At 38.9% G+C, this 26,132-nt stretch overlaps 1 protein-coding gene across 3 annotated transcripts in view; it reads right to left on the bottom strand.

Moving 5' to 3' along the window:
* CACNA1E (calcium voltage-gated channel subunit alpha1 E) overlaps positions 1 to 26,132 on the bottom strand; it is a 446,383-nt gene that overhangs the window by 72,811 nt on the left and 347,440 nt on the right. For 2 of the 3 annotated variants that reach the window (XM_044676249.1, XM_044676250.1), the window contains exons 18-25: positions 22,972 to 23,069; positions 19,426 to 19,482; positions 17,547 to 18,179; positions 12,401 to 12,711; positions 10,959 to 11,118; positions 10,234 to 10,363; positions 2,689 to 2,748; positions 985 to 1,091 (exon numbers count right to left, since the gene is read on the bottom strand). In XM_044676249.1, the coding sequence (XP_044532184.1) occupies positions 985 to 1,091; positions 2,689 to 2,748; positions 10,234 to 10,363; positions 10,959 to 11,118; positions 12,401 to 12,711; positions 17,547 to 18,179; positions 19,426 to 19,482; positions 22,972 to 23,069 (1,556 nt within the window). The remainder of the gene's footprint in view (positions 1 to 984; positions 1,092 to 2,688; positions 2,749 to 10,233; positions 10,364 to 10,958; positions 11,119 to 12,400; positions 12,712 to 17,546; positions 18,180 to 19,425; positions 19,483 to 22,971; positions 23,070 to 26,132) is intronic. The other variant, XM_044676251.1, reaches the window with a different exon arrangement.

Raw genomic sequence — 26,132 nt, 5'->3', positions numbered from 1 at the left:
GGTCATCTCTGGACCTAGAATTAGAAAGGAGTCATTAACATCCCTGGTTCCCAGTTATAGGCCAGTGTTTTATAGGATCATAGAGAGATAGTTGGGAGGGATTTTAGAGGTCATTCAGTCCAATGCTCATTTTAGATGTGAACAAACTGAAGGCTAGAAAGGTTGAAACTTGCACAAAATTATAGATGGAATGTAAAGCCAGGAATTGATCACAGGTCTTCTGACTCCAAATCTACCCTCACTCCTAACTAGTTTCAAATGGGGGGAGATTTCAGTGTTAGAACCTTTTATCAATGGGTTAAAGAAATCATTCTTTACAAAAACTGAACAGTTTTGGGGGAAAACTACTTTAGTACTTTGATTAACAATGTTCAGTCCCTCATAGCCCTACTCCACTTTCCTAAATTAATGCCAAGATAAGTTGTAGGATCCCTTCTTTTCAAGATTTAAAAAAACAATATCACTTCTCATTTTGTGACTGAGAGTAGGTAACTGAATTTGGGAACCATCTAAGATCCCTTCCACTGAATATTATAGCCTCATAGAGTTGAATGAGACCTCAAAGAAGTGATTTAGTCTTGAAAAGAAATCTTTCTCTAATACTCAAAAAATTATCTAGTTTTTGATTGAAGGCTTCCTTTAGGGAAACCAAACCAATTATCTCAGTCCATTTCATTTCTGGATAGCTCAACTTTCTTTACATCTAGCTTAAATTTGTCTCTTCATGTATCATCTATCATACCTCCAAATTCTTACAACTTCTACTTCTAAGGATTATTGTTTTTAAAAGGACCATGAAAGGTTTTCAAGTCTTCTAGAAATTATGCAAAGGCTCATTCAGGAGCAGAGTTAATAAGGTCACATACAAGAGCCACTTTATGAACAGAGCCTTTCTTGGGTTGAGGCCAGAAGGTTCTTCTCAGCTCATCTTTCCCCAGACAGGAAGGCAGGGAACAGACTCTAAAAAAGGAGAGAGTTACTTACGCCAAAGCAAAGGCCACTAGTGCCCCAACTACCACCACAAAGTCCAGGATATTCCACAGGTCCCTGAAGTAGGATCCATCCTGCAGAATCAAGCCTTGGTCTATCATCTGTAAGGGAAGATTGTGAAATTCATTGAATAAATTCAAGCTCATCCTGAAGTCAAAAACAAAAAGGGTGATACTTGTGAGTCTTGAGCTATTAGTTCATGTCCTCAATACATGTAGAGGTGGGCAGCTGGGTAGCTCAGTGGATTGAAAGCCAAGCCTAGAGACAGGAGGTCCTGGGTTCAAATTTGGCCTCAGACACTTCCCAGCTGTGTGTCCCTGGGCAAGTCACTTAACCCCCATTGCCTAGCCCTCATCAATTCTTCTGCCTTGGAGCCAATACACAATATTGACTCCAAGATGGAAGGTAAGGGTTTAAAAAAATACATGTAGAATCTCCTCTGGCTTATTTCAGTGACTAGCAGGAGATCTGTGAGCATATCGAAGACAAAGAAAGAAAACAGAATAGGAAGGGATTATAAATTTGGGGCTAGGTTGGCCTAGAGAGAGAAAATAACCAGAATCCTTCTTTGTTCCTTCATTTATTCATGTCCTGAGAGCTACTGATTCCTAGACTTGGAAAGACCCAGACAGTCAGCAGTCTAGATATTAAGTAACATGGGAGCAAGTTGGAGGTGAAGAAATATATACAGTGATAAAAACTCCTTCTGTCCCACCCACCCCCGACCCCTTAGTGGAGTGATGACTAAGAGGGACAATGACAATTGTATTTTGCTACCTTTCCCCTCGTTTTGTATACCCATTGCTTAGCATCCTGCCTGGCACATAGTAAGCACTTACTAAATATTGGTTGATTGATTGATTGATAGTTGGGATTGAATAAAGATTTGGGTAGAATAAATTTTGTTCATTTTGCTATTCTTTTTTTGGGCTAGACCTGTAAGGCTTCTTTCTAGCACTACTAACCTATGATTTTATGTTTAGGGCGGAAAAGACTATGTATCCACCTACGCTTTATGCACAAGTCCTGCCAAAAGAGGCTACATGCCCTGCAGATTTCAGACTTGGCTCCATATAGAGTACAGGCAAATTGGGAGCTACTCTAGTTGTCCATGATACAACTAATGAGAACCCTTTAAATGACTGCCTAGAATCTTTTTCAGTAATTTATTTTCTATCTTCCCCTGTGAAATGGTACTTGTATTCACAAAGATAACTTCTTGGTACGTGCCACAGAAACCAGACATTGCCAAGGGGAAAAGATAATCATTCCTATGTTGTTTTCTTGCCTATAAACATTATACCTACACCATCTCACATAAATTACTCTGCTATTTTTGATTACCTATAAGAAAATAAATTTTTATTGCCCTTCATTTTCTCTTTAATAGTTCCCCCAAGCCCTTTCTTCTATCTTCTTAGAAAGGATGAATGAGCAAAAAGAATTCACTTCTATGTCAAGCGGGTTCTCTGGAATTCCACACAGTTTCCTATATCTAGAATGAACAGACTGGTTCTAGAGAAGTGATTACAGGTGTCACTATGTCAATTCCATCAATGGTCAGCATAACTGGGGAGAGTTCAGCATTAGAAGAACAAACATGGGGCATAAGATCAAGCCTAGAACTTGACTTTCCACTTTACCCAGCCACCAGCACCTAACCCCTAGGAATTTTCTTCTTTCTTTCAAGATTCTTACCTTTATGACCATCTCAAAGGTGAACACACCAGTGAAAACATAGTCAAAATATCTTAGGACCTGCAAAAAATAAAATTTAATAGCAGGGATGAAGTTTGATCACCAACATTAAAAGGCTCACCATACCTATTACCATATTCCCACATGCATAGCCACACACACCTTCAAACACTTGTCCCATGCAACAATGGTTCAGAACTATTGTCTTACAGAAACAAAAAATTCCAAATGAAATGTCACAATCTTCCCTGGGTCATGCAAACCTATGCCTTGCCCTTGGTAATAATTATCCTCTCTCCTCATCTAGAAATTCAGAGTTGGAAGTGACCCCAGAAACCATTTAATCCTATCCATAACTCAGCAGGAATGTTCCTTGCCACATGTCTGACAAGTGATCATCCAGCATTTGCTTGAAGACCTCCAAGGAGGGAAAACCCATTATACCTCCCTAGTCAGCCTCTTCCATTTATAGATTGCTCTAATGGTTAAAATATTTCTCTTTCATTAAGCTTAAATTTGCCTCCTTGAAAGTGAAACACTTGTTCCTAGTTCTGCCCTTGGAGGCCAAGTAGAAGAAATCTAATTCCTTTTAAAATACCATGACCACTATTACTTTAGGAACTTCAATGTAAAGCCCTTTATACACTTCAAATATGATAGCCCTTCAAATACTTGAATACAATCATCACACATTATGCCTCTCCAAGTCTTTTCTTCTAGCCAAAACATTTCTGGGTCCAACTGATCTTCATCTGTCATGAACTTACAACCCTTTACCATCTTGATTGCCCTCTTCTGAAGGCAGTATCCAGAGATGATGAATCTAATACCCTAAATGTGGTTTGACCAATGCAGGGCACGTCAGAGCTATCACTTCTCTAATCCTGGGCATGATGTTCTTCTTAATGTAGCCTAAGGCTGAGTGCCTTCCCGTCTTTTTTTTTTTTTTTTTGACTCCTTTATCACACTGTTGATTCATATTGGGATTTAGCCTGCTAAAACTCCCATGTAGTTTCCAGATTGATCTCTGCCTCTCTCATTTTTTATTTGTGAAGGCAATGTTTTTGAATCTAAGTACAAGACTTTAATCTCTGTCAAATATAGTATTTTTTTATTTTTTTTATTCAGTCCCTTCTTCCCCTCCCCACACCATAGAAGGCATCATCTGGCAAAATATGTGGATTGCATACTTCATGTTTCCACCTTTTTAGTTCATTCTCTGAAGATGAGCATTCGTAAATTATTCTTCAGATATTAAATCTATAGCTGTATATACTGTTCTTTGGGTTCTACTAGTTTCACTCTTCATTTTCTCATGTAGGTCTTTCCAAGTTAAAAAGATTAATCTCACCATTTCTTATGCTATAGTAGTATTCCATCACAATCACATACTGCAATTTGTTAAGCCATTCCCCAATTAATGAACATCTCCTTGATTTCCAGTTCTTTGCCACCACAAAGAGAGCTGCTATAAATATTTTGGAACACATAAGTTCTTTTCCTTTAGGAAATAGAGCTGACAGTGGCATTTCTGGGTCTAAGGGCATACACAGTTTTATAACTTTCTGGGTATAATTCCAAATTGCCCTTCATAATGGTTGGATCAGTTCACAGTTCCTCCAATATACCATCTTTACCTTCTGTCTTAGAATCAATACTAAATATTAGTTCCAAGGTAGAAGAATGGTAAAGGTTAGGCAATTGGGGTTAAGGGACTTGTCTGGGCCACACAGCTAAGAAGTGTGTTTGGCCGCAGGATCTCCTATCTCTAGACCTGGCTCTCTATCCCCTGAGCTTATTGGCTGCCCCCAATTATAATCTTAATAGATTTGGCACAATGCTCTATTTAGCCTGTCCAGATCTTTTTTGGATCCTGAATGTAGTGGGTTAGCTCTCCCTCCTGGATTGGTGTCATCTGCAAATTTGATAAGCATACTTTCTATTTCTATATCCAAGGCATTAATAAAAATGTTACATAGCACAGGTCCAAGCGTGGATTAGCAGGACACTCCATTGGAAACCTATCCTGTTGACTCTGAATCATTAATTTTTTTAAGTAAAAATCACGAAAATGAGTTCAACCTAACCATTCTGAGTCCATCTCTCTTTTCCATAGGAATATTTAAAATGCATTGTTTAAATCTGTGTAAACTATAACATTCTCTTTCTCTGCCTAATAATACTATTATTAAAGGAAATGGAATTAGATTGGCAGGATAAATTTTTGATGAAATAATGCTGCATTTTTGTGACCATCACTTCCTTTTCTAAATGTTCATTGTTGTCATTCAGTCATTTTCAGGTATGTTTGATTCTTCATGATCCCATTTAGGGTTTTCTTGGCAAAGATACTGGAGTGGTTTGCCATTTCCTTCTCCACTTATTTTACAGATGAAAAACTGAGGCAAACAGGATTAAGTGATTTGCCCAAGGTGACACAGCTAGTAAGTGTCTGAGGCCAGATCTGAACTCATGAAGATAAATCTTCCTGACTCCCAGGCCGGCACTCAATCTATTTGCCACTTACCTGCCCTAAATGTTCATTAACCGTTTCTTTAATAATGTATTCTACAATTCTATATTCCTGACTTTTTTCTATTTATAGATCATTTTGAAAATCTGATGAAGCTTATGGACTCTTCAGAATGTTACCTATTTAATAGGAAATAAAATGAAATGAAATACATAGGACTACAAATGAAACCAATTACATTGGAATAATAATCAAATTATATATGTTTTTAAATTTTATGGAAGTTTGGTTAAGAAACCCTGTTCTAGAATTTTCCTAGGAATTCAGGTCAAGCCTAGTATCATATAGTTTGCAAACACTGTTCTAAACTTGAATAATGTGTGATCTGCAATAAAACTTCAGTATTTCTGCTCTTCTGATAATCTGTCACAGATTACTATTATTGGCTCTTCAATCACAGCTGTTTATTTTTTAGTACTCTGTGATCTTGTTCCTCTGTGACTTGATCTTATTGAAGATAGCTAGGTCATCTGTAACTCAAAACAAAACTTTCCTTTTTGTTGTTTTTGGCATTCATTTCCAGGTTCAACAGATTCTGGGTGCAGCATTCTTGACATTATTGTTCCATAACTATGTCGGCATGAAGCAGATTACCTCTATTAGCTGTCCACGCTTCCATCTTTTGTACATATCTTTTCAAAATTTAGGTTAGTCAAGGAGTACTCAATGCATCAACATTGATCTCTTTTGACAGTTTCCTCCTTTTCTCCACATTGAAATTGTTTCACTTTCTATCTTTGGAATGTCATTTTAAGAACTCTTTATCCTCTTTTAAGCTATCATGCAGTATAAAAGTTCTATCTTTCATTTCTCTTCAGCCTTCAAAGTCTGTTCTTCCAATATCTAGGGTGTATATAAGATATGTCCAAGTTTCCTTCTTTCTTTGTCAAATATTCTAAATTTCAATGGTTATTTCTTCCCAAGGATTACATTATTTCTATTTTAAGCAATCAGTTTCTCCAAGCTGGCAAAAATTAGATTCAGAAATTTCCCTTGAACCCTTAAATTTTTGAAGCATAAAGTTATGATGAAGGCAAGTTTAAAAATGCTACTATAGGGGCAGCTGGGTAGCTCAGTGGATTGAGAGTCAGGCCTAGAGACGGGAGGTCCTAGGTTCAAAACTGACCCCAGACACTTCCCAGCTGTGTGACCCTGGGCAAGTCACTTGACCCCCATTACCCACCCTTAACACTCTTCCACCTAGGAGCCAATACACTGAAGTTAAGGGTTTAAAAAAAAATAAAAAAAGTTACTATAAATATTTTGAATATAAAGGGGCTTTTTAAAAGTCAATGACCTCTTTAGGGTATTTGCCTGATAAAGAATATCTGGGGTATGGAAATTTTAGTCACTTCATTTGCTTAATTCCAAATTGCCTTCCAAAATGGTTATAATGATTCACAGTTCTATCATTGCACTAGTGTGCTTATCTTTGAACAGTGTCTTTTCCATCTTGTGTCAATATTGTCAGTTTTCTCAGTATAATATGAAAAAAATGATTTTCATTTCTCTTGGTATTAATGATTTAAGAAACCTTTTCAAATGTTCTTAATAGTTTGCAATTTCATTCAAACTCTTCCCTTCTTAACTTAGATGCATTAATTTTGTTTATGTAGAAGCTTTTTAGTTTCATGGTGTCGAAAGGATCTATTTTAACTTTGGTAGTTTCCTTTATATGCTGTTTGGTTAAGCAAATATCTACCCACAGTTATGACAGGAATATGAGGTATTTCTCTTTTAATTTTTTAAATTGTATGATCTTTATTATTCAGGTTATCTGTCCCTTTTGAAATGTGGTCTATGGCATAAAATGTTGGTCTAAGACTAATTTCTCCCAGACAGATTTCCAGTTTACCCAGCAGTTTCTTTCAACTAAAGAGTTCATTCCGAAGTATGTATTTTCTGTTTTATCAGACACTAAGTTATTGAGTTTTGTTCTCTGTTCCTTTTAGAATAAATCATTTCAGGGCCATAGTCCAATTGTAGAACTCATTAAGTCCCTACCAATGAACCTGCCTCCTTACATTAGAATCAGTGTAGTTCATCTTGCTCAATACTCATACTTTGTGTACTTATGAATATATATCCAGGTTTTATTATAGGTTACTTTCTTGGACTTTGTGTCTTGTGAATTTCTGGTTGCCTTTACTACTATTTTCTTCCTATAGTACAACTATCCTCTGTTGTATCTAACTTTGGTGTATATATTTGGAGAAGTTTCCTCCTTTTATTCTTTAAAAAACCTCTGTGATTAAATCTGACTTACTCTAGCCAAATACATTCTTATCAGCCCTCGCAAGATCTACTCTTCCTGTACCAGAAAACTATCACTCCTATATTTTACTCTGTGATCAAAAACCTAATTTCTCTTCTCCCACATCATTTTTTAAAGCAGTCCGTCACTTTTCAATATCTGCCTTCGTCGTCCAGGGGTCTTGATTTAGATCAGAAGTGGTAACAAAAGCACCACCTTTGCCTCTGAGGTCATCAATTTTTTGTCCAAAACTTAATAATATTTAATAATGCTTTTTTAACTTCTTCTTTCAGAAACATGTATGCCACCGTGTATCATGGTAAGAGGCAGTAGATATCCAGTTTGATAAGTGTGGGACAGTTAGTTGTCTGTCAGAGTCTAGATACATTCCCTGGGCAGACAGTAGATCTTTCTACTGTTGTTATATCAACATAAATATATATATGCATATATATATTTTTCACTAATATGTATTTATACAAATATATATTTTCACTAATATGNTATATATATTTTTTTCACTAATATGTATTTATACAAATATATATTTTCACTAATATGTATTTATACATATATATATATATATACACATATATATGTGTGTGTCCCCCTCAGCAGAGATTAACCAATAACCACTACTAGTTTCTTCTTCCTCCAACCCTTACTAGATGGTTCTCCCTTGACAGAACTTTTAAACCTACATAAAATTCTTTGAGAATGAGCAGTTACTTTCTGCTCAGAATAGATATACCTGTCTTTTGGCTTCAAACATTCAGTTGTACTCCTTCTTCCCTTTTTCCTCATTGTGGTCATTTTTAATTTTCCAAACTCCTCAAACATTTGGCCACAAGTATTCCCCGCCCCCCCCCCCCAGGCCATAGTCTTTTTCTTCACTATTTGCATGTTGAAGGCCATTTCTTTTTTTTTAAATAATTTTTATTTTTTAGAAAAGTTATCATGATTACATGATTCATGTTCTTACTTTCCCTTTCACCTCCCAACCTCCTCCCCACCCCCATAGCCGATGCACATTTCCACTGGTTTTAACATGTGTCATCGATCAAGACTTATTTCCAAATTGGCCATTTCTTTTTTAAAGAACATTTTTTCTCCAAGATTTTGACTTCTTGGGTATGAAATGACTCACCATTTCCCCTTTCCATTCCTGTGTATCTAAAGTTCCTGGAATCTATATCATTTCTAACCCTGGATACCAGAGGTCCGCAACCTTTTTGGCTGGGAGAGCCATAAATGCCACATTTTTTAAAATGTAATTTCGTGAGAGCCATACAATATGTTTAACATGGAATACAAGTAAATATGTACATTTTATGTAAGAACAATACTTTTAAAGTATAATAAGTCTCTGAACTATTTTTAATAACATTATTATGTGCCAACCAATGATGAATAAAGTACATTAATGTGACTTCTGGTGCTGCATGGTTTTGCTTATTATTAATCAAAATTATTTTAATTATTAATCAAAAAACAAGACTTAATGGGGCACTATAGTACTGATATAACTGCACACATACATATAAAACTCATTTACACTAAGAAAATTGCCGAAATAAAGAGAGAAAAATTCAGGGAAGAATACTTTTTCTTCTCCCTCTCTCAAGTTATGCAACAGGAGAAGAAAAAGCTGCCGGCCTGCTGGTTAAGCCATTTGGCCTCATAAATTAAGCAGGAGATCAGGAGATTACAGAAAATAACATGACTTGTGTGCAGGCATTAGTAAGTAGTGGGGGAGGAGGGTACCTTTTCATGAAAAACTGGCCAGGACACATCACACACATTTCCTGGTATAGGTGTTTATCAGTGCTACCTACTCGATCATTCTGTATCAAATGAAACAACTACTGGGGAGAAATGCTTCTCACTAATGAAGCATAGGTAAAGATGTAATCTGACTATAGTTCCCCTTTAAGAGCAGGTAGAAAAGTTAAAAACAATAACAACCCCACAAATAGGGAGTGCAGACCCCATAAATGCACTAAGATAAAGCCATGTAAATCAGAGGCAGAGGGGCAGAGAATGTAGACAAAAGTGATCAATCACTATACAGAACCCCAAGATGTCAGTAACAGATGTGGAAAAGGAGGGCAGAAGGAGGAACACACAGCACACCTACCAAGCCGAACTAAAGACTAGGATTCATCTCGCGCGGCAATATCAATGAGGGAGCTTTCTATCTTAGAAGATAGTTGCGGTACGGAAAGGATCACGTGACGTATCGCATGATGCATGATGTCATGCGTAAACTGTTAGTTACTGTGCTGCGGTTGATTTTATGGCTCCTGTAGAAAGAGCCATATCTGGCCCTCAAAAGTATGTTGGCGACCCCTGCTTGATACATTTTCTCTACAAACAGATTTGGGGACATAGCCACATATTTCTGCGCTGGATTTATGTCTTGCCTCACTGATAATCACTTGCTTCCTCCAAGCACCTGAATACTCTGAATGAGAAACTCTTCATGAGAAATCCTAAGCCCTAGTGTTCTGCACACCGCTGTGATTAATGGCTATGACAAAAGCTAGGGATATAAGCAGTTCTCCATACTTTATTCCCACTGATTAATCTCCTAAATTAGAAAGTTTTTTTTTTCCCTTTAACTATCCCCCAAGGATTCTGGAAATGGGTATGGGGTGAGGAGGAAGGAAAAGGGAGAGAGGAAAGGAGAAAGGAATGAGTATTAAGGGGGAACACCCAGGTCAGGGAGAAGGTTGGCGAGCAGTCCATATTCACCCACTTTGTTCCGCTCAGAGTTGGTTAGGACAGGATCCTCTGCAGCCAAGGCAATGCTGCTGGCTGCAATAACCAAAAGGATGCACATCTCAAAGTAGCGAAGATTCACAATGTAGTGGCATGCCCTTCGGATCCTGTGGGACAATGAAATTACCAGTGAACTGGCATCTCACTCTAGCCCTCCCCTGAGGCTCCTCAGACTCTAGGCTCCTTCGTCAGGCTGGATTTTTGCCAGCATAAAGCACAAGGGAGCACAATTTAATTTCTCAGGCACCACCCTCAATTTAATGCCCCAGTAGGGGGAGGTAATCAGATTGGTCAGAGGCTACAGTATGCAAGCCAAGACACAAATTATATGTAAGAGCATCTGAACCTTTTTTGATATCTGAAACCAATGAGAGTAAGTTCAAAGCATCTAGATGTGTTGACCCTCACTTGTTCTTGATATCCAGCCTTCAATGCATTCTTCATTTTTTCCTGCCCCCAGGCACTACTTAAGCTGATCCTTGGTTTAGATATTCTTTAATTCTATATTCTACAAATCAACTAATAGGCAATGCATCATTTTCTCATTGTATCAAAAGGCTGCAGATGGAGGGTCACACTCTATTTGGAAAGTCTGGAGAAGTCTAAATCTTCCCCTCTTCTCAATTTCTCCCTCCCCACACTATTTCCATGTAGCATTTCCTGAGCACAATAAAGATGAAAAGCAAAGAAAGGGTGTCTCACGGGTTAGTGGTGCTGAAGATGAACATGGAGCTGTGGGGCACCATTGCTTTGCCTGTGCTTGAGCTCTTTTCCTTCTTTCTCTTCTTCTCCATTTCTTCTCCATCCTCTTTAATCTCTGCCTCTTTTAGGGGGCTGGCTTCTCCATCTGTCTTGTTACTAACTGTAAGAGAAACGAACAGGGCCATTTGTAAACAATGCTACCTATGAGGACAATCCTGGGACTTTGGGTAGGCTCTTGGGCATTTGGACAGAGGCAGGGGAGGGAAATGGTTAATCTCCACAAGCCACTGAACAAGAATCAGACTGAGATGGCAAATACTCAAAGTCTTATTCTATCTACCTCATGCTTTGTCACCTGTCATCAGTAACCCTATGTACCACACCGAAAAATTGTAAGAAACAAGTAGCTTGCTAATTAAAATAGCCCACAAGAGGTGAATGCTATCAAAATGGGATTGGTGTCCGGTCACCTATATTATAGACAATGCTGTAATTGATTCTTGTTATAAAACAAGCTGTTGAATCCTGTCAAATGGGTGTTAAGTATTATCAAAAGGGCTTTGTGATAATTAAAAGGGCCTGACATATACCCTGATCTTCTCAAAGTCCTACCCACCCAGCAAGGTATTAAGAATCAAGTTCTAATTTCCTTAAGCAGTATAACAGGACCAGCCTTTGACTAGGAGTCAAGAAATCTGGATTGGATTTCCAGACTTGTGGCTAGCTAAACTTGTAATCTTGTATAAATAATGTCTTGGGCCCTAGGTTTCCTTATGTGTAAAATGAGAGGGTTGATCAAGATCATTCCTTAGGTCCATTCCAATTTTATAGTTCCTTTTTCTAGTCTGTCATGGTCATATCAACCTCCTAACCTGAAGGATTTGGAAGAGCAAATAAGAGATTGCATGACTATATCAGGACTCTATGAGGTTTCCAAGGAAGGCTATTTAAATCTAATTATAGAAATAGATTTCCTATATGTTACATATTTCCAAGGAAATATCCTTAGAAATCACTTTCGCTTTTAATTTTATAGATGAAGAACTTAAGACACAAAGAGGTTTAGGATGCTGTCCAAAAATAGACCTTAGTGGCAGCATTGGGACTCCAGAGTCTCTGACCTCCATTACAGTGTATCTTCTACCATATTTGGTGGATGTGATTTAGCAAAAAAATGAACTGAATTCATAGGAAACCTAGGTTTGAGGACTGGCAGTCTTTGCTTACTTATATAACTTTGGTGAAACTAGCTCATCTCTCTGACTTTATTTTCTGATTAGTCTAAATGAGGAGTTTGAACTAGAGGATCTCTAAGTATCCATTGCTTTCATTCATACCATCCTCCCACCCACAGGGTTTAGATGACAAGGAAAAAAGAGCAAATAGATCAAATAGTAAAGGGGGAAGGAGAATGCCCTCATGGGGAAGGAGAAAGCCCTCACTGTGCACCACAGTGGAGTCCACCAAGGTGCCAACTTCAGGAATGGTGACGGCGACGCTGGTGCTCTCGGTGCCCTTCTCCACATTAGTTGTTACAGAGGAAAGGTCAGGCTCGCTTCGACTAATGGCCCGGCCCATATCCAGCTGCACATCATCCAGCAGGGCTTGTTCACTGGTACCCTCCTGCTCCTGCTCAGTGAGGGTGGTATCCTTTCCTGTTTCTAAGTCTGGAGGAGAAAGGACCAGTGGGGTCCTCATTTCGTCAGCAACTGTTGACAGTCCACAGCCTCCAGGAACCATAAGGCTGTTGGTTCTGAGGGGATAAAAAGAAGTTAAAAAATGAAAAAGAGCAAAAAATGTGGTTTCACTTCTAGAATAAGGGCATTGTCAGAAGAATCACAGAATTTCAATTTGACCATCTAGTCCAACCATGCCTAAATAGGAATCCCCTCTACAACATCTCAGACAATTGGTCACCTACTAGCTTCAAGGAATCCCATTCATTTTTTGGACAGTTTAGGTGGTGGGACATTCTTCCTTATGATAAGTGTCATTCTCTGCTACTTCCATCCAATACTTCTGGTTCTACTTTCTGAAGTCAAGCCCAATAAATCTAATCCTTCTAAAAGGGTAGGCTCTCAGGCATTTGGACAGAGGTAAGTGAGTGAAATCTTCTAAAAGACTATACTTGAGACACTGAAATATATTGATCAAAATGGCCCACCATAGTCACTTTCTTCTCTAGGCTTAATATTTGCATTTCCTTCAGCCAGTTTTTATATATGGTGACCTCCAATCTTCTCACCATTCTGATTTGTCTCTTCTAGACATGTCTGGATTTGTTAATGTTCTTAAAACTCAGGCTCCTGAATGGAACCTGATACTCCAAATGTGGTCTGACCAGTATAGAATCCAGCAGAAACATCACACACATTTTCTGAGGTACTCTGACTCTCTTCCTTATTTTCTGTGGGCATGATAATGATTCTAATAGAACATACAGGCTGTCTACCTGTCATGCCTCTTTTTTACCATAAGACTACTCCTTTTCCTTTTTTGAGTTTGAGCAAACATGTCTAGTTTATGATTGCTATTACTGGATGTAATTTAGGACTATAGGATCAAAGATTTAGGAGGTTGGACTTCATCTGTCTAAGCCTCTCATTTAACAGATAAAGAAAAGGAAGTTTAGTGAAATTAAGTGACTTGCACAAGGTCACACAGATGGGAGATGGAAGAACCAGGTTTCACAATAATGAGAACACAAAGCTGTTTTAAGTATTTATATTTCTCTTAATTCATTCTAAAATTAAGTGACATTTGTTTAAATCCCCCATCAATGGATTTATAAGACTTTGAGCTGGTTGCAGGGAGGAGGTAGTAGAAGAAGCTGACATTTGAGGAGAAAACAAATATAGATTTTAAAAAGAAGAAGAGAATCATAGATTGTGAAGGAAAACATTTGCTAAAGGGTTTCGGTTAGATGAAAAGTCAGATAAGTACTGGAAGGTTTTGGTTAGATGGCAATCCTCACTCCTTGGTTTTCCATACAAAGGTCACTTCAGCTACTTATGGAGCTGAGGCATCAAATAGTGAACATTCATTCCCTGATTCAGTTCTCTATAACACTTAGCTATGAGCTCCCCATTTCTGCTTTGGGGATACCATAGAAGATTTGAGTACTGTTATTTGGATCAAAAAATCATGTACTAAGTTCCTAGCTCCCCCTCTTCCTAGCCATGTGACTTTGGGCAAGTCTTTTATTCCCTGAATCCAATTTTCTCCATCTGTAAAATGAGAGGGAAAAAATCTGTTAATACATACAATGCATGTATAAAATACTGTTATTACAAGACCTTGTCCACAAAGGCAGCATGGAATTTGAAGACAGAATGCTGAACTAGGGTTCTCTTCCTGGTTCTGTTAACATTTTACTTTTGTATCTTGGACATCCCCTCTGTCAAATGCTTCCAGTCACAATAATAGTTATATTACATACATGTCAATTTAAGTTTAGCAAAGTGCTTTACAAATATTATCTCATCCTAGCTTCATAACAACCCTGAGAGATAGGAGTTATTACTATCTCTATTTTACAGATGAAGACACTGAGACAGATAGCTGTTAAGCAATTTGCCTGGGGCCACATAACTGGTAAGTATACTAATTAGGATTTGAACTCATGTCTTCCTAAATTAAAATTCAACCCACAAAGGCAGGACGTGGTCCTAAAGTGAAATATAGAATTTTCAGTCTTCATCACATTGTTTGATTTCATTGGTGAATCAGGGAAATGAATACTCAATTCACAGCCTTCTTTTTCATCTCAGTCCTTACCAAGTAGAGGACTTGACATATTATTGTTCCCAAACACTATCACTTCTCAGTTAATCAATTCCCATCACCTTCTCCTTCCCTTGACTTCAAACACACACAGAAATGATCACCTTGATCTCATCTTCACCCTGTGGAAGTATTCTACTCCCACAATCAAGAACTTTGACATTCTTCTCTCACCAGAATTTTCTATCATTCCATATCTACCTGTGCCTCACTATTCCTAATCTCATTTAACATCTTCATAGTGACCACCAATCTCTCCAATCTGCTCTTCTAGGCTATCATTCCCACTCTGAATTCACTTTCCTCCTTTCCAAATCCTGACCCTTTTTTATAAAATCCTTAACTTCTGTGTATTGGCTCCTAAGTGGAAGAGTGGTAAGGGTGGGCAATGGGGAGGGGGTCAAGTAACTTGCCCAGGGTCACACAGCTGGGAAGTGTTTGAGGCCATATTTGAACTTAGGACCTCCCATCTCTAGGTCTGACTCTCAATCCACTGAGCTACCCAGCTGCCCCTTAAATCCTGACCCTTTTTAACCAATTCAACTTGACACTGTCTCTACTCCTACATCACTTCTCCTCCTGTCCTTGTTATTCACAGCTTGACAATCTCCAAGCATGAATTACTCCCACCACTGCCCTCTTCTTCTCCTACATTGGAACAATGGCACAGCACAGAAAGAAGTTATACAATCTTGTAGGCAGGGTCCACTACAGATTTGTGTTATCCAACCTCAACTGACCCTTGTTTCTTTATGGCAATCTTTTTACTATTCCCTAAATGACTATCACACTACCCACAGAGGATGTTTAAACAATTCTCTTCTCTCCTCAAGCCTCCCACATCTCCCTTTCTTTTTTCAGCAGATGACCTCATCTAATACTTTGCTGAGAAAAAAAGAAGATATTTGCCATATCTTCCTCTTCTCCCTTACTCTGCATCTCAAAACAACTTCACATCATCTTTCATTCTCTCTTGTCTTACTCCAGTTTCTGATAAAGAGGCAACCTTTGTTATCATCCCCTATTTTTTTTATCTCATCCTTTTCCATATCCTCCAGCAGTTTATCCCTGTATACATCTTCCACTCTAATCTTCCATCTTTCCCTATTTACTGGTTCCTTACATGTTGCCTCTAAACATTTCCATGTTTCTTACATCTTTAAAAAACCTCTAACTTGGCCCCAGCATAGGGTAAGGCCTCATTGGTGAAGTCATGGCACACATGTAGAGCTGACACTTGCAGAGCTGCTCACTTCCCCCTCTTTCCAGCATCTGAGGACATTTTTTACATGCCCCACCCCTCTGTCCAGCCATCCAAAGCAAGCACTTCCTCCCTCAACTCTCACTGGTAATTGGGGGTTGGGGTAGGGGGTTGTGGACAGTTTGAATTTGCCCTCTGGGCACTCAAACTGGGTAAAGGTTTGCCAACCCTGCCCTAAAGCTATCATTCATTCTATCTTTCCCTCCTTTCATAGCCAAACTCTTAGAAAAATCTGTCTCTATTACTCATTTCTCAGACTTGCAATCTAGTTTATCACTTTGTTACTCAACTGAAATTCCTTGCTCCAAAATTGCATTTAATTGCTAAATAGGATAACTGTTTCTCCATCCTCATTCCTCTTGACCTCTCTGTAGTTTTTTTAACACCAACTATTCCTTTTATCCTCTACGTACTTCTTCTCAGTTTTCTTTACTAGATCATCATCCATGTAGGTATACCACAAAGTTCTCTCTTGAGCCATCTTCTCTTATCTATCCTCTCTCTCAGTGAGCTCATCAGCTACCATGGGGTCATTTCTATGCAAATCAGTACATACAGATTTATATTTCCAGCCTTAGTTTCTCTAGAAACTATATCACCAACGATTTGTATGTTCTATCTATCTATGTTCTATCTAGTTATGAACTAACTGTATGTTCTATCCATCTTGAAAACTCACCTTGTCCAAGACAGAACTCATTAGCTCTTCCTCCAGACTCACTCTACCTTAACTTCCCCATTTCTAGCAAAAGCATGATCGTTCTACTAGTTAACGAGGTTTTTGGCTAAGTCAGAGGGTTCTTTGCTCTCTCCCCCAACCCCCTCAAACTGTAAGTTGTCAAGTCTACTTTCCAAACAGTTCTCATAGATGCCCTTTTCTCCCCAGTCCCACTACAGCCACCCTAGCTCAGTCCTTCTTGAGATCATTGTAAGAACTGTTATTACTTCCTCTCCCATACTGATGCCTTGGCACAAGCTATGCTTCACATATAGAATGCACCCCCTCTCCTTGATTTCTAGTTACCTTCATCACTCAGTTTCTACCCTCACCCCTTAATTGGCAGAGCCCTTTAGGTTACTTGGTATTTACTTTGTAAGTATGTCCTATGTAAAACTCTTGATGATTGGACCTTTTTTTTCTTGCCTTTGAATCCTCAGCCTCTAGCATTTGTTAGGTACTTAACCAATTTGTTGATTGATTGATTATGCCTGGGTTTGGGGAAAACAGTATGTTTGCTGGAGGCAGAGATTTATGTCTCCTTAGTCCTAGGAATAGCAGGCTCAGGGAAAGAGCACTAAGAAAGCATCAGAGTTATCTTTAAAGTGCTTTTCCTTCTCTAATCTCATTTTATTCCCACAACTTGGTGATGTACAAAGGCAGGAAGGAGGCATTTTATCCTTATTTTTTGAGTGGGGGATTTAAATGACAGAAGGGTTTAGTGGCTGCCTCATGTCACATAGTAAGTCAGGAATAGAACAAAGATGAAACGAGGCCATCTTGGTCAGTCAATGCCAGCCCCATCCAGAGAATTATTTCAACTTACCTCTTTAACTCTTTGCTTCTCTCTTCTTCGTGACTAGAAGCCTCCTTCCCATCCTGACTTCCTTTAGAGTCCCTGTTCTTCTCGGCCTCGGCTGTTGTTCCTTCTTCCAGACCTCTCTCCTGGCTCCCAGACCTGCTTCCAGCAGCCATGGCTGATTCCTTGAACTCAGTCCTGACGCGACGGTGTCGACTTCGGCGTTGACTCTGTCTGTGTCGAGCCCGCTCTTCAAAGCCCACCACTGCCTCTCCGGCTCCTGATTCCTGCTCCACTGGGTCACAGTTTCCATGGCATGGCTTTGATAGCCATTGCTGCTCCCTCTTGGACCTAGACAGGGGACTCTTCTGGTCTTCTGATTGTGGCATTCCTTCACCCTTATGCAAGTCTCCATGATTTCCATGTTCCTCCTCAAACTTCTCCAAACCCAAACCCTCCAAAGGCTTTGGCCTCCTGTAGAGGCTAGGATGTGCATTGAGGGGATTGAGAGGGCTGAGGGGATTGAGGGGGTTGAGGGGATTCATTGGAGGGGGCTCTTCCTTGTTGATCCCCTCCTGGCTGGACATCTGCATATGTCTCCTCAGCTGACTGGTACGCTGTTCCCACACGGACATGTGGTGACGTCTCCTCCTCTCCCTCCTGACAAAGGAGAACAAGCCAAAGGGACTGATTAGGGCTCAAAGGACACAAGGCAGGGCAGACAGCAAGCATGGGACCCTGAGTCAGCCCTCAAAGGGCAGGTACAGGGTGGGGTGCATGGTGACGGACAAATGTGAGAGAGCCCAGGACCTGTAAACGTGAAGCACATTAAGACATAAGCCCATGTAGCATTAAAAACTCTGTGTGTGTGTGTGTGTGTGTGTGTGTGTGTGTGTGTGTGTGTGTGTGTGAATAAATGTTGGATGCTTCCAGATTCATGTTCCAGAGATAACTTTTCAGCATGCTATCTACTTTGTAGTCACAAAGGAGTGAGACTGGGAAGCTACGGTGGGTGGTAAGGAGGACCCGGATGGAGCTGCGCATTCCTCTGAGCCTGGGGATTCCTCCTGTCTGCCGCAGGTCGTCTTCCTCCCATCGTCTCCCTCCTCCGCACTCCCTTCTTTCTCTCCTCTCACCCACTTGCTGGCTTTATCCCTCTTTCTCATGCATTTCAGTCACACCCCAGGCCAGCCCAATCTTGGATTCCAGTCAATAGCTGTGGCTTCTTCCCTTCTGCCCTGTGCTGCTCCAGGACCGTTAATGCAGATGTGTGCCACCAGGTAATAAAGGACAAGCAAAGGCGTGACAACCGGGGTCTATGGAAATCACGTCTAGTTACAGGACACCTTCCTCTCTGTCAGAATGTGAAAGGACAGTCGTCTGGACTGTTGGGGGCTAATCTGGTGTGGTCCATCAGTGTCTACTGTTGTTAAATGAACTACATCTGGGCATTTCCACGGGGAAAGGGGGGTTCTAGAGGCACTTCGATGGTCAAAGAGCACACACACAAGAACACATACAGAACACATGAGAAGAGGCTCGCACAGGCACACGTATGGCCACATACACCTGGCCCCACATGCACAGAAACAGCCTATGGACCCAGTCATACAAACGGTGATGCTCACACCTACTCACACACATCTGTACCCATACTTCCATATGGAGCATACCCTGAGGAGGCAGAGCCACCTACATGTATGTACCAACATACGCCAGAAGGGATGGAGAACAACACACGAGCCTCTATGCCTTCGATGCACACATACGACACCTAGGCACAGAACACATCCCCGCCGGTGCACACGTACACGTTCTATCATTTTGTCCACAGCGAGGACAAAGGTGACAATGTCCCTGTGACCACACAGAACCACTCACAACACACAAACATGTACACACATACAGGTGGCTGCTGCGTGGCTCCCACATCGACATGTGGTGTCTCCTCCTTCTGTCTCTTCTGGGAAAGAAAAATGGACAGGTTCAGTTCATCCTGGCTTAAAAACCTCAACAGAGACCAACATATTTCCAAAGAGGGGGACAGACTCCTCCTCATGTACACACATACTTTATATGCTTATTTTGGGCCCTGAGGAGTCACCCCAATTCACCCAGCTCCCCAATTCCTCAAAGGGTAGACTTTGGATCCTAGACCTATCTGCAAATACATGGTTCCTATTATAATATACATGCACAGGCAAAAAGCATATAACATTCTATTCCATATTTGGATTCAGATGCTGAAAAGTCATGCCATACTGGCACTATTATTTCCCCCCAAATGCATATACATGGAAACTTATTTTGGATATCTTAGTACCTTTATAAATATATTCATAGTCATATCTGGGGAACCAAAGCATATTTATATATCTAACCTCCCCCCCCCCAAAACATGTCATTCTCAATCCATACTCTGTTGCAATCTCAGGTGAACAATTCAGGTGTAGCCATGCACATGACATAGGAATAAGGAAAGGTAAGGGTTCTCCTAAAAATGGACCCTGAATGGCTTGTCATCTTGGCTGGCCAGAGCATGATGCTGATGGGGCCATTGGCATTGGGACCAATCAATCCAAATCTGATCCTTCTGGGGCAGTTAACCTTTCAGAGTCAGACGGTGCATAACCACCCCTTACCCTAGTAAGCACAATTCATTATGTTACAAATGGGAAAAAAAATTCAGAGAACATATCCTACTGATGGGTCAGGAGCATTATATTCCTAGAAGAAGGACTGCTCATTATCATCCTTCTCAATATTCCAGAGTATGATAGTTGAGCATTGTGAGGGGTTCGTGGATGCCAATCCCTTCCTAGAAGCCCTGACACCCAACAGTAAAGAATGTTCTGAGAAAACGTCATGCTCTATCCCCTCCTTCAAGAATGCAGAAAGAGAAAGAGAGAAAAAGAGAGAGAGAAGTAGAAAGAGAGAATGAGAGAGAGAGAGAAAAATGGTTTGAAGAGATAGAAAAGAATAGAGTTTTGAAAGTTCCTGGGAGTACAAAGTACACGTTTCTACACAACTGAGAACTCAAATTCTAATTTATCTGTAAATAAACAACATGCAAGACTTTCTAATTTACAAACTACTTACTATGAACATGTTTACATATCAAAATGAATGAGTAGTTCCCCATCCCCACAAGCAAAGAAGATAGTAATAAGGTATGGCTAGAAAAAGATGTACTATTTGTTGGATAGAAATAAAAGCATAACTTTAAGTCAGCCAGCATGCATTTTCACTCAGAAAAGCACTAGTCCATCCATCTATTTGCAAATTTTCAGAAATCCTAGTGCCCAGGCACACAAAGATATGTGTGTAAGAATAAAGATACATATAAGCAGATTCACACTCACTCCGAGAGAATGACCAGGCAAGGAGCACATATAACCTTAGAATCAAGTACAAACACATGTATATTCACACACTTCTCCATTTCCACATCCATTTATCCTCATACACATTCACATCAAGGATCCTTACACTCTTTCTATTGAACCGCAGAGAACCATCCACATATTCTCCATACCATTAACACGTTAACTGTGCTAATGCATAAGCTTGCATAAACCATAAAACAACCCTATGAAGTAGGCAGGAGAGTGATTTTCATCTCCACTGAAGCCCAGAGATGACTCATGATTTGCCTAGTCACAGAGGTGACAAAGCTGGGGTATGACCGCAGGTTGTCTGAAGACAGAGCCAACACTCTTTCCACTGTACCACATCATGACCCCGTGAGTCTATAATCCTAAAGGAACATAGAAAGGTAGATGTAAAACCAAGAGAAATCAATTTTCTGGACTAAATCCAGGGTTTCTTCAATTCCTTTGTCCCTACATGCACCCAGTTATACACTGAGGTACACACTGACCTATATATGTCTAAACAATATACTCAAAGAGCTGATAGACATTTCTTGTTTTAATTTACATAAAGAACTGCCATTGATGCACAGAACAAAAATATCATAGTCAAAGTTCAAGGATCCTTTCAACTATCGGTCTCATCAAGGCCTTCATCCTTACCATCCATTCCCTAATACAACTCTGTCCAGCTCACATTTATCTGTTATCATCTTCCCTTTGTGCTTTTTAATGGCAACCATCAAAATGGCAGTGTCATTCAGTCATTCTGTCTGACTATATTCTGCAAACCCAAGTCTCTATAGATCAAGATTGAGATAAGTTCTTCCCTAGAGCATCAAGAGAAGACTTCAGAAGGGAACACTGGAATGAGGGGGAAAGTCCTCTTACTTCCCTTTTAACCTGTCCTTATGGCTGAGAGAGACTCATGACAAAGAAACAATCCCCCACACCTCTGGCCCATTCTCTTAATGAACTAAATTCCAAATAATAGTCTTGCCTTTATCAACTAGCTCAACTAGCTGAATGCTTCTCACTTGGGAAGGACAATGGATGAGTGGATGGGGATGATGATATGATGGCCATATTGACTTGGGAGCAGGTCCTAAGGACTATTGATCTGAATGACTGAAGTAAATTTCTTAACTCAGCCCAAAATTCCTGTTTTGGAAAGAGTCCAAGTTCTTGTCTCTTGGATGGTAGGGTTTATCACACACACACACACACACACACACACACACACACACACACACACACACACACACACAAACGCGCTCTCTCTCTCTCTCTCTTTCTCTCTCTCTCTCTCTCTCTCTCTCTCTCTCCAGGAGTTTGGAGCTTCTCTGCTATTCTGGTCTTCCAAGCCCTTTTCCCAGAAAGTTCAGTGAGAGAGAGCAAAAGGTTATTGTTGTCCCCCCTCCTGATGAAACTATCTCTGAGAATCCTTGAATCCTTTTCACTTATAGAGAATTGGTAAGGTCCTTCCCCACCTTTGGTGGTAAACTTACTTATCACAGAAAGTATGTAAAGAACCCTAAATTCAGAAGACAATAGAGGAATAAGAACTTTTTAATCTAGGAAAGGTGTCCACATATAGACCCTTAAGAATATCAGAATCACCCCTATTAAGCATAAGTTATCAATATTATTTCTGCTTTGGTCCAGTGTCACCTCAAGGAGATCTTCCCAGAAGTCACTAAAGCCCTATTTAACAAAGTTCTCATGCGATTTCCCTCTCTCAGGCTATAAGCTTCAGGTTACACTTCTTCAGGCAAAGGGGGAAAGGTCTAGTGTTTGGCAAAAACTCCCACCAACTTCCTTGGCCACAGACACTTTTTCCACTGTTCTTCACATATATCTTGATGCACAATCCACAGCACAGCTGGCATTGTGGAAGGAACTGTGATTCTGCAGTCAGTTATGGGCTCCCTCCCCTTCTCCATCCCCTTTCCCTCCCATTCTGGAGACTTGGTCATCTGACCCCTGAAACCATTGTCAGCTAAAGCCCCTGGCTGATACCCAGGAGCCCTGAAGTCATGGAGGGGAGCCACCAGTCAATGAGGCAATGATAGTCCACTTACTCAATAGAAGGCATGTTAGGTGCAGACATTGGGCTGACTTCCTTGGCTTTTTGTAATGCATGCTTCTGATTGAAGGCCTCTTCTTCCTCCTGCTCATCCTACATAGAAAAACAAAGTTTTCCTTGATCATAGAACTCAAAGCAGGGTATTTCTTTCCTGGAGAACTGCTTCATCTTGCCAGCTTCTAGAAGGGACTTTTTTGCCCATTGGAAGTATGTAAGCAACAGAAAAGGGAGAGGCAGTGGACAAGGCATTCGAATTATAGGATGATGAACTAAAAGAAAATTCCTCAATGATAGTGTAGGGCACCACCCTCATTTTACACATAAGGAAACTGAGACATAAAATGTTAAATAACTTGCCAAAGTCGACCTGCTGATAAACGGCAGAACCTTTGACTCCAAGTCCATCATTCTTTCCATTATACTACTTTAAAGTTTAGGTTTTCTCTGAAACAGATTGTCAAGAAACAGAGAGAATGAAGTATACATCTCACTTGAGGGATGAGTGAGAACCCACAGATCATACAGATAGCAAAGAGCAGAGCAGAGCCTGGAAGACCAGTAGAGATCATTTGACCCAATTCTTTTATTTAAAAAAAATTAAAATATTTTATCGATGCACTTCCCAACTAACCATGCTAAGAGTAACATTGTTCACACACAAAAAATTAAGCAAAAATATCTGATGTAGTTATAATTGACAGGGATATAACATTTGAAAATTAGACTTGACATTTAACAGAGAAGGGAATATTTTTAATATTTGTTATCTCAGATTAACACTAATCATTGTATTTAGCCTTCATTTTGTTATCTTTTGTTATCTTCATTCACATTATTGTAATCATCATGTATACAGCTCTCTTGATTCTGTCCACTTGGCTCTTAATTGGTTCATATGGATCTTCTCATATTTCTCTGAATTACTTGTATTAATCATGTAATAGTATATCATTATGTTTATAAACTACAATTTGTTTAGCCATTCTCCAGTTAAAGGAGACTATTTTGTTTATGAGTTTTTTGCTATTACAAAAATCAAGTCTATTTATATTTTGGTCTGCATAGACCTTTCTTCTTTCTTTGGGGAATATAATATGTCCAATAGCTAGATAAGTGAGTCAAAGTATATGAATCATTTAGTAAATTTTCACACATAATTCCAAACTTGTTTTCAAAATGTTTAGATTAGAACAATTCACAGTTTCACAATTTTATTAGTAAGACTGTCTTTCTATAGTCTTTCCAACATTTATCATTTCGGTCCTACGCGATCTTTGTCAATTTTATGAGTCTAATAAGATATCTCAGAATTATTTCAATTTGCATTTCTGCTTTGATTAGTTATTTGGAAAAAATTTTCCTGTGCTTGTTGATTTTCTCATAATGAAAATTATTCTTTCTCTAGGAACACATTTATTAGAGATTAGCTCTTCCTTTTATATGTTTGTATTATTTAGCTAATCTTATATGCTTTTGTTAATTCTCTATAGATTTTGAATGTCAGAATTTTATTAGATTCTTGGTGCTCATATTTTGTTTTAATCTATTGCTTCTCTTATTCTCACTGCATTGGCTTTGAGTAATTTAAATTTCATATAAGTATGATTATTTATTCTTTCTTTTAAGTTTTCCTCTATCTACTGTCTGGTTTTAAGTTCTATCCCTAATGATGAGTGTGAGAGGTACAACTTTCCATTCCTTCTTAATTTTTAGAGGTGTGACATTTATATTTATATCATTGCTACAACTGTGTCTTAATATATAGTATATGCTGCTTTAAACTGATTGTCTGCCAAATTGCTCTTCTGCTTCTCTAGGAGTTATTATCACACATAAAGTAATTACTTACGTAATTTGTGTTCTTGTATCTATCAAACACTCAACTGCTATTTTCATGTTGCTTTCAGATTTTGCTTGTCTGATAGCCTATTTTTTCTACTTATTAACCAAATAGTTTTCATAATTACTGCTTTATAATACAAATTGAGATGTGGTAAGAAATACTAGGCTTCCTTCATTCATGCTTTCATTATTTTATTTAAATTCTTCATCTATTGTCCCTCCAACTTAACTATATTATTATTTTGTACAATACCATAAAATAGTTCCTTGGTAGAATGATTGGTATGGCACTAAATGTGCTGATTAACTTAGGTTGCAATATATTGATGTGAACAAGAGTACTGAATAGCTTTCCAATTATGTAGGTCTTTCTATATTTTTGTAAAGTGTTTTGTGTTCACATTTATGTAAGTCTTGTTTGGGTTGTCAGGTTACTCTCAAATGCTTGAAGTATTTTATTGTTTTGATTGAAATTTGTCTTTTTATTATCATTTCTTCCTGGCTTTTGTTAAAAACATAGAGAGACACTGATGATACTTCTGGATTCATTTTATATTCTGTTACTTTTCTAAAGCTATTAGTTTTTTCACTATTATTTAGGGCCCTAATTTTCCTTTAAGCTAGGACACATAATTTCATTGGTACAGGAAGTTCTAGGTGAGGAATTTTTTTCTACCAAGGCAGATTAATATCTTCTCTGCAATTTACAGTCTGAGAGTGACCTGGGGTATGAAGAGATTAAATGACAAACTCAGGGTCTCACAGCTAGCGTTTAGCAGAATTAGAACCTAGGTCGAACTGATTACAAGGACAGTACTCCATCCACTCTACTATATATTTGCCCTTTAAGTCAAATGATTACATCATCTGCAGATAGGAATAATTTTTTTCCTTCTTTGCTAATCTTTCTTTCCTTAATTTATCTTTCTTCTTAATACTATATCAAAAGAATAGAGAAAGTGGTGTGGATTATCTCTTTTGCTAATAGGAAGAAATTCAGCATTTCTGCATTGAAACTGATGCTAGTTTTGGGTTACAGATATATGCTTTTGATCATATTAAAGAAGGGGCCTTTTATGCCTGTGCTTGTAGTTTTTAAAGTAAAAAAGTGGTGTATTTTGTAGATTTCTTTTTATTTTCTCAGTTCATTGTGATTTCATCTCCATCCTTTATTTTACATTTTTCTTTTTTAATCAATTGAACTAATGTTTTATGAGTTTTGTTAGTCTTTTTAAAACCTAACTCTGTTTTATCATTTCAAAAACATTTTTCCTTTTATGTATATGTATATGTATATGTATATGTATATGTATA

The sequence above is a fragment of the Gracilinanus agilis genome, chromosome 4, assembly GCF_016433145.1.
Source record: "Gracilinanus agilis isolate LMUSP501 chromosome 4, AgileGrace, whole genome shotgun sequence".
NCBI classification, from domain to species: Eukaryota; Metazoa; Chordata; class Mammalia; order Didelphimorphia; family Didelphidae; genus Gracilinanus; species Gracilinanus agilis.
This window is presented reverse-complemented; position numbering and strand designations above follow the sequence as displayed.